At 33.8% G+C, this 12,343-nt stretch overlaps 1 protein-coding gene across 3 annotated transcripts; it reads right to left on the reverse strand.

The window, feature by feature from the left end:
- Positions 1–1,958: 1,958 nt before the first annotated feature.
- LOC127263762 (probable pre-mRNA-splicing factor ATP-dependent RNA helicase DEAH4) lies at positions 1,959–11,798 on the reverse strand. 3 transcript variants are annotated; one of them, XM_051292966.1, is made up of 18 exons: positions 11,401–11,798; positions 10,476–10,568; positions 10,251–10,355; positions 9,797–10,014; positions 9,608–9,660; positions 9,379–9,495; positions 8,873–8,964; positions 8,420–8,506; positions 7,614–7,828; positions 7,410–7,502; positions 6,826–6,949; positions 5,518–5,541; positions 5,455–5,487; positions 5,041–5,185; positions 3,808–3,877; positions 3,176–3,330; positions 2,798–2,973; positions 1,959–2,690 (listed from the first exon to the last, which is right to left on the reverse strand). In XM_051292966.1, exons 1-18 carry the CDS (start codon positions 11,598–11,600, stop codon positions 2,543–2,545), a joined length of 2,148 nt encoding a protein of 715 aa, XP_051148923.1. In that variant the 5' UTR covers positions 11,601–11,798; the 3' UTR covers positions 1,959–2,542. The 3 variants fall into 3 exon arrangements, with proteins under 3 accessions (XP_051148923.1, XP_051148922.1, XP_051148924.1); XM_051292965.1 differs by having other exon boundaries at positions 5,455–5,541; XM_051292967.1 differs by lacking the exons at positions 5,455–5,487; positions 5,518–5,541.
- Positions 11,799–12,343: the final 545 nt, after the last annotated feature.

A 12,343-nucleotide genomic window follows, 5' to 3' on the forward strand; every position in this document is an offset into this window, starting at 1 on the left:
ATTTTTAAATAGTGACTTAATTATTGTAATTACTGTATTAACGTTTTTTAATTACAATATATTATTACTTGTGTTAATTGAACAATATATATATATAAAATTACACTATATCATTACACGATATAATTACTAAAAGGGCATTTTGGACTTTTTACTTTTATTGATATTATATATAACATATTAATATTTTTAAAACACCATTCTCAAAAAAATTAGGATACATTATTAGGGGACAGAGAGAGTATATTTTAACAAATAATGTTGTGTTAAAAATTTGAGTTTAGTCCATTGATTAGGTCTAGAGCTATTAACGAGCCAAGCCGAGTCAAATTTTAAGTGTTTGTTAACATTCGCGAATAAGACTCGTGTTCGTTCGTTAAGCTTTCGAGCTCGTTCGTAGTCTTCGAGCTCGGCTCGTTAAGAATTTTTATTGTTTGAGCTTGTGTTCGTGTTTGGTTCGTTTAGGCTCGATTAAGCTCGTTCGAGCTCGTTTGTCTCAACTTTTTAAATTTATATATAAATTAAGAAGAAATTTTAAAATTATTTTATTTATATATTTAAAATTAATATTTTATTTATTTATAAATTATAATTTTACATGTATATATAATATTTATAATAAATATATTATTTAAACGAACATTCGCGAATAAAACTCGGGCTCGTTCGTTAATCAAACGAGTCTGTTTATGTTGTTCAGTTTAACTCGTTAATGTTCGCGAACGAGCTTTAATCAAGCCAAATCGAGCCGAGTTCACGAACAGCTCGGTTCGTTTAACAGCTCTAATTAGGTCTCCATTCTTTAAGTTATCAATTGTGGGTTCGAATCCTATGTTTTCTTGAGGGTGATTACGTGAGATATTTAAGATAAAATCAAACAATTAATTCACTACTTACCTTTTTTACTACTTATTCTAAGTCAAATTGAGTCAAATAAACTCAAATCAGCTTTTATTTATAGACATCAGTCAAACTTCTTAAAAGTTGTTACTAATAGTTGAAAAATTGATTTTTCACCATGTAATTTAGTAGATACAAATTTTTAATCAACGGTCAGCTTTTTTCTTTTTTTACACGGATCGAGACGGAGATTCTCGTCAGTTCAACATTAAATTTCTTTCCAACCGTCTTAATTTTCTTAACTAATTAATGAATTCCATTCGCATCTCTTGAAAGCATTAGTGACTCGCATCCTTCAATTACATTCTTTTGATCACACTCTTCTCAAAAACGTATCTTTATTTCTGCATGTTTTCTTTTCCCAAAACGCATTTGACATGCTAGCAAAGTTCCAAGGCATATCGAATGGTATAAAAAGGATTATAATACAATTACCATGACATTAGTTAGTACTATAAGAAAAAAATAAGAAAAAATTATTTTTGTAACAAAAATTTTTTTGTCTCTAAGTCTACTTTCTCCATTAGTAATGACATTAGGGACAGAATTAGGAATGAAATTACGTTAGCTACGTGAAATTTAAGGACGTAATTCCGTTACAAATATATATTTTTTTGTAGTGTAAGCGCAAATTTAGTTAAAAACTACCACATATGCTTATAAAGTTTACTAGGAAAATATGCCCAAAATTAGTATTATCACTAGATTTTCAAGCAGACCTTGAATGCCGGGTGAATTTCATTATGCCCGTCAATGAATCAATAATTGATGATAACTGATAAACTGCAAAAGTGGTGGTGTGCTTTTCTGAAGGTGTGTTGAATTGCTTTGTGTTTGGTTCATATTAAAAAACTTTAAGTGCATTATTTTAAGTTATAATTATATATATAGAATTTATCCGTTAGAAAAAGCCTAAATATATACCTAGAGAGTAATGTAGTTGCTGCTATAAAGAGTGGTTGCAACTTGGGTGTGAAAGAGTAGTGGTAATTATTTAATTAGTAGGTGAGAGGATGGATAATCTTACCATTGATAGAGAATTATGGCAAGAGCAAGAGCAAGAGCAAGAGAGAGCAACACTACAAGTGTGTCTCGTCAGACACAAATCAAACCAGACCAGACCGCACCACACCACTCAATCTCTGAAATGGCCAAACACAAGAGATGCGAGTGTAGGATGAGGAGTTAATAATACTTACTTCATGTCATGATTCATCTCCCTCTTCCTCTCTTTGCCTAATCAAGGAAGACACCTGCCACACGTAGTTCGCCTAATGCGACTTGCTTGTCGGGCCTAGTTTGCAGGGTATTAGGCTCGGTCGGGAATTTATCCCGTGCCTACTTTCGGATAGTGGCTGCGGGTTCTCACGTCATAATAAAAAAACAAAACAAAGACACCACTCACTCAACTGACCTTGAATTGAACTAGTCTGATACTCCATGCCGCTGCTAATTAATCCTCATCCTCCTATCAATTAATATTCATTCATTCTACCCGTAGTCTACTACAACACTTACTTGTGCACCAGCTGAGTTCAATCGACATTCCACCAAAGTCCTCTGGACTGGCACCCTTAACGAGTGTGAGTGTGAATTCCACGCATCACTGCACAGGACGGCATCACATCATAGAATGTCATAATCATTTGTTCCTCTTACGGGAAAGAAAACGTTCCCGAGCAGCCAAAATTCTGCTATCACGGTCATCTGCAGCCTTGGCACTAACATTTTCATTCCGCAACTCTAAATTTTCGGTTTGAGCCTGTTCGTGCGATCGACTTGTTCCACCACTGCTCCACAAAATCACAACAAAATCTCATCTCAAACTTCTGACCAGACTGAAGGTAGAAAGGCTCTACACGAACCAATGATAAAAAAAAAAGCTGAAAATGTGTACCTGAGCTTGTTGACATTAAGATTCTCAAGTTTTGATAGAATTGGCCTCACCCAGTGCATTTCAACAGCACATACATTCCTCATGTACGCTCGAGCAGTAGCGATTAGTTCATGATAGATAACATAATTTGGAAGCATTCCATCTTCATCTGGTTTTAGCACTGATGAGGGATGTACCTGCAAAAATTACAACTTTAAAATTCAGTAAATCAAGTGAGAAAAAAGTTTAGCTCTTGCGAGTGTTCAGAGCCTTTAGAGTTTGGTTTGGTTTCGTTTAGTGGTAAACATGGGAATTACTAATAATTTACACTTTACACAAGGTATGACCTACAGTAGATAGAGAGCTATACACAAATTAAAATGAGAGCCATTTATCTACCTGAACTAACTGTGACTTCAAGCCAAGTGTGCGGTAGCCGTTGTGACGAATCATCCGCTCGGCAAGCTGATTACCATAACCAATACACAGTGCTTTTCTCAAGGCTCTGTAATCTTGCTCTTCCCTGCGTTTCCTAAGTTTCACATCCATCGATCCTGCTAATTGCAGAGATAATTCTGTTGGACAAATTCTGCAACTTTGAAATTGTACAAATATGAATTTTCACATTTAGTGGTGAGCAAGTGTCCATTCCATGAACCATGGAACAGCAAGACAATTGTCATGCTCAACTGACAAATCAGTTCCTTTATGAGCAAAAAATTTATCAAAAGCAAACAACCCAGGCTGAGAATAGTTTACCAACAGTTTACAAGAAAAGGTAAGGAAGTCCAAATCAGCTCTGAAGAAGAATGTTACGAGTCTCTTTTTTGGAGTGGATAGCCAACTAAAAGTATATGTGTAAGGTTTTCTTTTATGCAACTTGAATAGTCTTTTTCAGAGCTTTTCCGAAAAAGAAAATCACATTCATGTCAGCGAACACACACAGGCGTTTACACACGCATATATATATAGATGTATCTTTAAAAATATGCTTTATTTTATTTTGAAATTTACAAAAAAAGGCACTTAACCTTTAGCAATTTTCTGCAGTATTTGGGATAACTGTTTCCTGACATCTTTGACAAACTTCATTCCCCTCACCTAAAATCGGAACAAGCTACCAGCATTATTAAACAAAAGGGACATGTATCATAGCAGTAACATTCTAACAATATCAAAGCTAGGCAAGTCCAAACAGTTCCCGAATCAACATTTGGAACCGTCCATTTTACCGTTTCGGTTAAAACTGGAAACATGAGAAAACCATAACAAAAATCATATATTTTAAAGTTTTCCTTCGATTCCACGTTTCAAGAATCACATAGTGGCAGATTTTTTGTTCAAACTAACAACTCCTTTTACTATTATTATTATTGTTAGTATTATTTTATTTTTAGAAAAAATTTCGAGATTTTAGCTACCAATAAAAATAAAAAAGTTTAGTGATCATTAAATCGAAGTTCAAACAGAAATCGGAACCAAAACTGGTGGCTCAAACTGTCAGTTTTTGTTTCAAATGGTGGTTTTGAGACTTTTTCTTTTTTTTTTTTCATTAAAATATTAAAAATAATGGATGAGATTTAATAACACATGCAGATAAATGGATGAGACATAGGGTTCAGAACTAGTGGTTTCCATCCGAAACCACAAGAATTGGAACCAAATCAAAATCGTGACATGGATGATTCAGTTTTAATTTGACATTTAAACAAAGGTAATTTCGAACCACAAGCAACTATTTGAACCATTTAAACAAGTGCATTCTTGATTATATTTCAGTACAAATTAAGACTACTTTGGTTGTGCTTGGGTTGGCTGAAAGTAGTATGGGTGTGTTTACTTGTGTAATTTTGATTTTGGGTTTTGATTTTGAATTGAAATAGTTGTTTGATGTGATGTTTTGAATATAAAATTAAATTACAGTGTAATAAAATAAATAAAAAAATAAATGTTTAATTTAATATTTTTTGGGGGAAAAAAAGTTAAGAATAATAAAACCGGAAACTAAATTTCACAAGTAAACACACCCATAGTTTTTGAAATAGTAAAATATAATGTGTGCCTGTGGTGTAATGTTTTGAATAGAATTTTAAAGGAAATATATTAAATAAAATAATAAATATATTTTGTGATGTGTGTTTGGGTTTAAAAAATAGGTTGGTATAGCTTATAGTTGGAAATACAACCAAACACGCCCTTGATATCCATATGATTTTTCGAAAGCCATGTATTGGGAAAATGTTGGCAAACAAACAAACAGGTACCTGTAAGTTGTTTTCTCTACACCAATCTATGCTGTAATCAGTTTGATGCCAAAGATCATAGATTTGCAATAGCTGGATGTGGTCACCCCAGCCAGAACCATCAGGAAGACTTGGAGTGTGCTTTCGCTTCTTTTCACCGCCCTTACTGATACACAATTAAATTCGCTAATTATCAACCTGGAAAACATGATTAAATTGACTGACTTACAAAAAAAGAAAAACCCTCAGGTTATGAAACCCATTGCTGATTGATTAAAAATTGGTCTTTCCTAGACCATTTTTCTTCAGGTATATCCCTACAACCCAAAATGAACCCAAAGGGCCACCTCTCAATATGAAATCGTCTACCACTTCGAGAATATCAAAGTCACCACACTCCAAAAATATCAAACCCATTTTGATGAAGCATCCGACCTACAATGCCACCAACACTGTGTTCCTGACTCCGAGACAACAACATTGCCACCAAATGTTGTTGTCAGAAGCAATGCGTCCGAGCCCCTAAGCCGGTCAACAGTTAGTTAATAACCGATCAACGTGTTGTTGCTGCTGACTCCGACAATGCGTAGAGGCATGTTCGATTGAAGAGTTTTTATAAAGACATCATACTAGGAATATTTTAGGCCTGTCTATCAAATTTCTTTCCAATTATAATCAAGTTTTCAGTTCAGTCTTCGACCATCTATCTAGAGTTTCTACTTAGTAGAGTTCAATTTCTTAGGGTAGCGCACAGCCACAATAAAAAAACCCTAAATTTGGCCAAAACCCTAATTTCTTAGAGCTTAGTACCTCAACTACAACTGGAGATCGCGGGCATTACCGCCACTACAAATCCTAATTTAGCACCGAAAATTGTCCGTAGCAACAGAGCTACATTGAAGTTTCTGGTAGAGGTGGCACCGGCAATCAGTTGTCACAGCGATACACTAAACTAAGATATTAGCATTTTGACCAAATGGCGCTGAACCCTAAAAGTTAAACGCAAATAGGCACAAACTTTAGATAGATGGTCAAAGACCGAACCAATAGGTTGGAAATATTCCCACTATATTGTCGCCGGAATATCCGGTGATCGGATGCCACAAAATGTGTTCAATATTTTCAGATGTAGCTTTGATATTTTTGAAGTGGCAAACGATCTTAGATTCAAGAAATCTAGTCCAATATGTACCCGAGAAAAATATGACTCTTTATATTTTGGAAAATTAATGAGTTGTTTATGAATAATAAATTCAAGGTTTATTTATAGGTATGGTACAAAAGGGATAGACGAAAATAATAATAATCTATAGTGGATATGTCTGAATAATAACTACCAAATCTCTTAACTAAAATATCTATGAAAAAAAAAAATCTCAACAATTAGACACTATACTCAAATCATCACTTTTCTCATTAAAGACACAAGGGCTTTGTTCTTCCAAATAATTTTTTTTCGATACGATTCCCAATATATATAATATATATTATATTCTTTCACAAAAGTCTACATTCAACAAATTCTTCCTTTTTTATATATATAAACTCCACAATTCTCTATACCTCACATAAAAAATAGAAAAAAAAAAAATCCAAACTAAAATACTAAACAAACAAACCCAAGAATTGTGAATCCTACAAAAGTTGTGAATAATGATTTTAGTAATGAGCAAGTAACATCCGTATTTGTGCAAAAACAGGATTATTGATCGTGCAATTTTTTAATGAATGTGAACTATGTGACACAAATATACACAAGTGCATACCTAAAGAATAAAATATGAACATAATACACTAGAGACATACCTTTGGCCTAAAAGCAATGTAGTTTCTGCAGATAACATTGCAACAACTGTCAAAGCATCAGAGAGGCAACCATACTCATTTGCCTCTAGCAAGGTCCTTGACAGTGACGGCTCCAGTGGAAGTTCTGCACAAGAAAGACATTTCAACTTGTAAAATGGGCAGGGTAATTGCATGCATAAATTAGCTTTTCTAGCATCAGCACATAAGTATTTCTATATATTTCAAAATTTTCAGAGAAAATGAGCGCAACAGCAGGTGGAGTAATGCTCTATACAATCCATAAATGGGTAATAACTGGAATTGTAGCTTGTTTTGGATATTCTATAGTGCTACTTTGGAATGATCATTTGATTTAAGCTTTAAGCTATTGTAATGTGTATTCCACAACTTATATCTTAGATATACAGTACCAAAAGCATTGGAAACTTTCTAATAATTCAGCTATTGAAGTGAGTTTGTTCCACAACCACAGAAAGAACTCTTTAAGAGAAACATGGGGCATTAAAAACTCTAAAAACCAATCAGACATAAATGGATTGCAGTAAGACAGGACAGGATTTTGGGTCCAGAGGAATTTCTTTTACCAGCCATCGTTCGTCCAAGACTGGTAATGGAACCATCGTCATCAATGGCATGAATGAGGTACAACTGCTTCAAGGCATCTTCCAAAGCCTCAGCTACAACATACACAAATGAGCGTTTCACATTCATATGGCTATTTACAGATTAAATCTGACAGGAAACACCTCAATATTGACTAGAAGACAGATACAGGGAGGCTGGCTTACAGGAAGGTGGGTCAAGAAAATTGAACTTGAGGATATCAATGTCTGGTAGGTCTAATGATTTTAAATAGAGGACACTTCCAGCAAGAGATGATCTCTGAATTTCAGGGATTGTAGCATCCAGAAAATCATCTTTGTAAACCAAAGAAGGATACAGACGGTAGCACTTCCCAGGGGATGTTCTTCCAGCTCTTCCTGCGCGCTGATTAGCCTGCACTCTAAAATTAACTAGATATCTGAGAATAGGCATAAACACATATTTCTAGAAACACATAATATAAGTGGCAAAGTTCTAGCACAAATCATGGGTGGAGGAGAGACAAGAAACAGGAAATAGATTACTCACACCTAAAATATTATGAGCCAAAACTCTATTAGAGAAAACATAGCAAATTTTTCAAATGTAATCAAGGCAGAGGAATAATGAAGGGGAAGCAGAATAGAGCAATTAAATTTAGGTCACAGCTCCAATTTTCATAGAGGAACAGAGAAGTTGGTTAGGGTGGTGGTGAAGGACTGACCCTTGTCTAAATCCCCCAGAATTGGAACTTGCCTGATCAAGTAAAAGTAAGCAAGAGTGGCTTGGATAGGTTACAGGCTTTGCATAAATTGCTAGGAGAACATGCCTAACTCTGCTATCACCATGGTGATGAACTCCACTAACAAAATCACTCAGCAGAAGTCCACATATATATAATTGTATTAAGACTCCTAACTCATGGTATCTCAAAAAGGTATCACTGGTAGTATCCCACCGAAAATATAAAATAATAACTAAACAATGGATGATGTGAGGCTAAATCTCATACTTGCTAATTTGAACAACATCAAGAGAATACATGCCAGTTGATGGATTGTACTGCCGTTGCTTCACGAAACCACAGTCAATTACATACCTGCAATTCAAACAAAAAATTGTTCAAAACCAGCAAGACATTACTGATTGGAAACCAATAGCATGGAAGTTACAACTATTCTCAAAAAATGTAAAATAATTGAATTCTCTCCTTTAGCGCATGGCATATATGTATCTACAGGCCCCAAGAAAAAGTAATCATGTAAATATGTTTTAGTATCCAGCATTATAGTGATCATTAGGAGAAGAAAACCAAGCCAAATGATTTGACAATAGGATCCATCCTCACATTTGAGATATCAGTTTTGATAATCTCCAAGATGGATAATGAGTTGTATAGACTTCTTAATGTAGATATATATACTACAGAAATTCCACTAAAATTGAAGAAAACCAAGCCACTCACACTACACCATCAACAGTCAAAGAAGTCTCAGCTATGTTTGTAGAAACTATAATCCGACGGCAATTGGGAGGTGGAGGACTGAAGACACGGACCTGCAAATATTATGTAGACGTAAGAGAACAGCAATAGAAAATTACACAACCCCAAGCATTACATAAATAGAAAAGCTTGCTTCATAATAAAGAGTATTTGTAACTTGTACAGTCACAAACTAAAAGCAGAAATGTAACAAAAACGTAAAAAATAGGTAAACAGAAAAGACTGGCTGAGGATGAAATGTATAAGACTTGATACTATCTAAATATCACAAAAAGATACTTCATGCGCTGAACTAGTATCGCAATCAAATGCACCATGTGCTGCATCTATCATCTGGTGCTTTCTGTATTGAGTGCTATGCCAGCAAACATTGTTATAACAGCATAATCAATTGCAAGAAATAAATTATTAGGAAGTCTAAGAGGAAATTTCATGTATAATATGAAAAAGAAAAAATAAACACTAGCCTGCAATTCAGGAGGTAAAGACCCATGAAGTGGAAGAATTATAGCATCCATACAAGAACCTTCCTCCAAGTTTTGGATTCTTTCTTCCAATTTCGAGACCAATTTCTCTATATCATCCTACAAGAGTCGTCAACTAATACCTATTACATATAACAGTAACAATGGCATGATGGTACGATAGCATGATGCCAAAAGCAGATCATCTTAAAGGACAACAAAGAGATTTAACCTGTCCAGTCATGAAAATTAAGATATCACCTTCAGGTTCTTGAATGTGTATATCTACAAATAAAAATGCAACAGCCATGTAAATGGACAACCACATTATAAGAAAATGTGCCAAAGCAATGATGAGGCACCTCACTGCTCTGGACAACCAGTATGTAAAGTGACAAGCCTGCACAAAGCTGACCCATACCAATGGCAGTTTTTAAGGAAGCTTCAAGATAATTTTTGGGCCTTTCTGGGCTATATTTTATCTCAACGGGGAACAACTTCCCAGGGACATTAACGATTGGGCAACCAGAGAAGAATTTGGATACTTTTTCACCATCCAGAGTAGCTGAAGTGACTAGGACCTTTAAATTGGATAGCCGTAACTTAATCAAGCGTTTCATCAATCCAAGCAATATATCCCTACCCAAAGATTACCACACATCAAATTAACATCTTATACCAATGATAACTGGGAAAAAAGAAAAAAAGGCTAGCAAAAGCATACAAATAACACAGAAAAACCATTTGAGACTTCTCAATGCTATACAGAAATATCAACCAGGTCCAAAATTCAAGAAAAATGTGAAATGCCAATTTTCTCCAGCCATTTTTATCGCACAGGGCAAGTGATTACAAGAAAAAGAACAATAATTTACGTGTTCAAGCTCCTCTCATGAGCTTCATCCAATATAATGACTGAGTAGTTGCTCAACTCTGGATTGGAAAGACTTTCACGAAGAAGAACTCCATCTGTTAGGTATCTGCATATTTACTCACTGACCAGTTAGTACTAGCAATGGTATCTAGTATTCATTTTACCACATCTAGAAAAAAAATAAGAATAGAAGTGTTATTTCTTCATTTTTGTAAAGTCACATTACTTGATAAGTGTTTTCTCTGAAGTTCGATCTTCAAAGCGTATGGCATATCCTACTTCCTCCCCAAGATTAACATTGAGCTCCTGTGCAACACGCCTATGCATAAAAACAAAATAAACAATAAACTACAGATAAGCAAACACAATTTTCTCAAGAGTCATAATATCCGCAACAACAAAAGAATACAATAAAGAATAAATAAAAATCCGAATTTCAAAAAATTGGTAACTGCCATCTTTCCTTTGTATTTAGAAATAGGATACCATCCCAACAAATTACCTAGTAAAATTCCCAGTTACTGAGGTTACCAAATTCTTGACTTTCTTCCCATATTATTAAAGACTCATTTGTAACATAGACTACTGCGTGCAATGTGTCATTTCATTTAGAATTTGCAGTAAAAAATAAACAAATGTGTTGCCTATACAATAAGTAAGAAAATGTAGTAGAGTTCAAAACTATTCTTAAATTAATGTTGCACTTATTCCCCATTCTTTTTATCAATGGAAAAGTATGACCTCTCATTTCTAACACATATATATTGTGTGCCACTGTATTGAAATTCCTCAGGAAATGAATTAGGGAGCCATTTTCTTCTAATAAAGTGCACAAGAGATGTCAAATGTACATTATATAAGAGAGTGCCTAATTCCAAACATATGCTGCTATTGACCGTTGATAAACATCCAAAAAATTTCATGGAGGATATAGGTCGCCTACCATCAGCTGTAGTTAAAACTCAGGAAAAGTGTAGGAAAAAGCATTATTATCACTGAGGTTCCAATTTCAGAGTGCGGAAATCATTAACGGTAGGATTAAATTACTACATCGTAATTACCAAATAAAAAAAGTAGCACCGTATGCTTCGTACTCTTATCACACGCAAATCGAGCACAAAAAGACCTAAATATGAACTTGAGAAAATTACCGAGATACTGAAACGGCAGCCACACGACGCGGCTGAGTAACAGCTATACAACCGGATTTTGTGTAACCTCTTCGATGAAGAATTTGACAAAGTTGCGTGCTTTTACCGGAACCGGTTTCTCCGATTATAACGACGACAGGATTTTTCTCCACCGTTTCCGCAATATTTTCTTCGAACTGGAGTATAGGTAAGCGCGCCATTTTTTAAACAACCGATAAAGGTGCGGAGAATCAATTGAGGATTTGGTGAGAGCGAGACAGAGAGAGAAAGAGAGAGGCCGGTGCAGAGCAGGCCGAAACGCTATTCCGACGAATAACTGTAGTGTCAGTCAGAAGCCATAAATTTCTTCTCCGGGCGGACATATGGGCTTTTCTAAATTCTAGACCATCCCAACACATACCTCTATATTATATATATATATATATATATATATTTTATTTTATTTTTTTTTGCAGTAACACTTTATTTTTGAGGGTCAATAATATTTTCTTTAAATTTTATTATATAATTTTTATAATTTTTTAAATTTATAAAAAATATCAAATATTTTATTACTTTTATATATTTAATTTTAAAAATACTTTAAATATTATATGAATAAATTAAATTAAATTTTTTATTATTTGATCTTAAAAATAATAAACATTTTAAATAAATTAATTAACATTTTAATATTATTAAATAATATTTATGCAAAATAAAAATAAAAATATATAATATTATTTGATTAGATATAATAAATACTATAAATAAACAAAAGTACAATTTTAAATAATAATATTAATTATAAAATATATATATAAATATAAAAAATAATTTACTTTATAAATAATAAAATAAAAATTTACAAAAAAATAAAATAGATAAACAAAAAAATAATTTTAAAATAATTTTACTTATTTTTAAGTTAAAATAAAATAATCACTCTCTTGTACGCATAAAA

The sequence above is a fragment of the Andrographis paniculata genome, unplaced genomic scaffold (assembly GCF_009805555.1).
Source record: "Andrographis paniculata isolate CXL003 unplaced genomic scaffold, ASM980555v1 Contig69END, whole genome shotgun sequence".
In the NCBI taxonomy this organism is placed as follows: Eukaryota; Viridiplantae; Streptophyta; class Magnoliopsida; order Lamiales; family Acanthaceae; genus Andrographis; species Andrographis paniculata.

Coding starts and splice junctions, on each gene's coding strand:
- LOC127263762 (XM_051292965.1), bottom strand. CDS start 11,600: ATGGCGCGCTTACCTATACTCCAGTTCGAAGAAAATATTGCGGAAACG. Junction 8,507..8,872: donor TTGACTGTTGATGGTGTAGT/GTGAGTGGCTTG, acceptor TTTGAATTGCAG/GTATGTAATTGACTGTGGTT. Junction 7,829..8,419: donor GATGTTGTTCAAATTAGCAA/GTATGAGATTTA, acceptor AGTTAATTTTAG/AGTGCAGGCTAATCAGCGCG.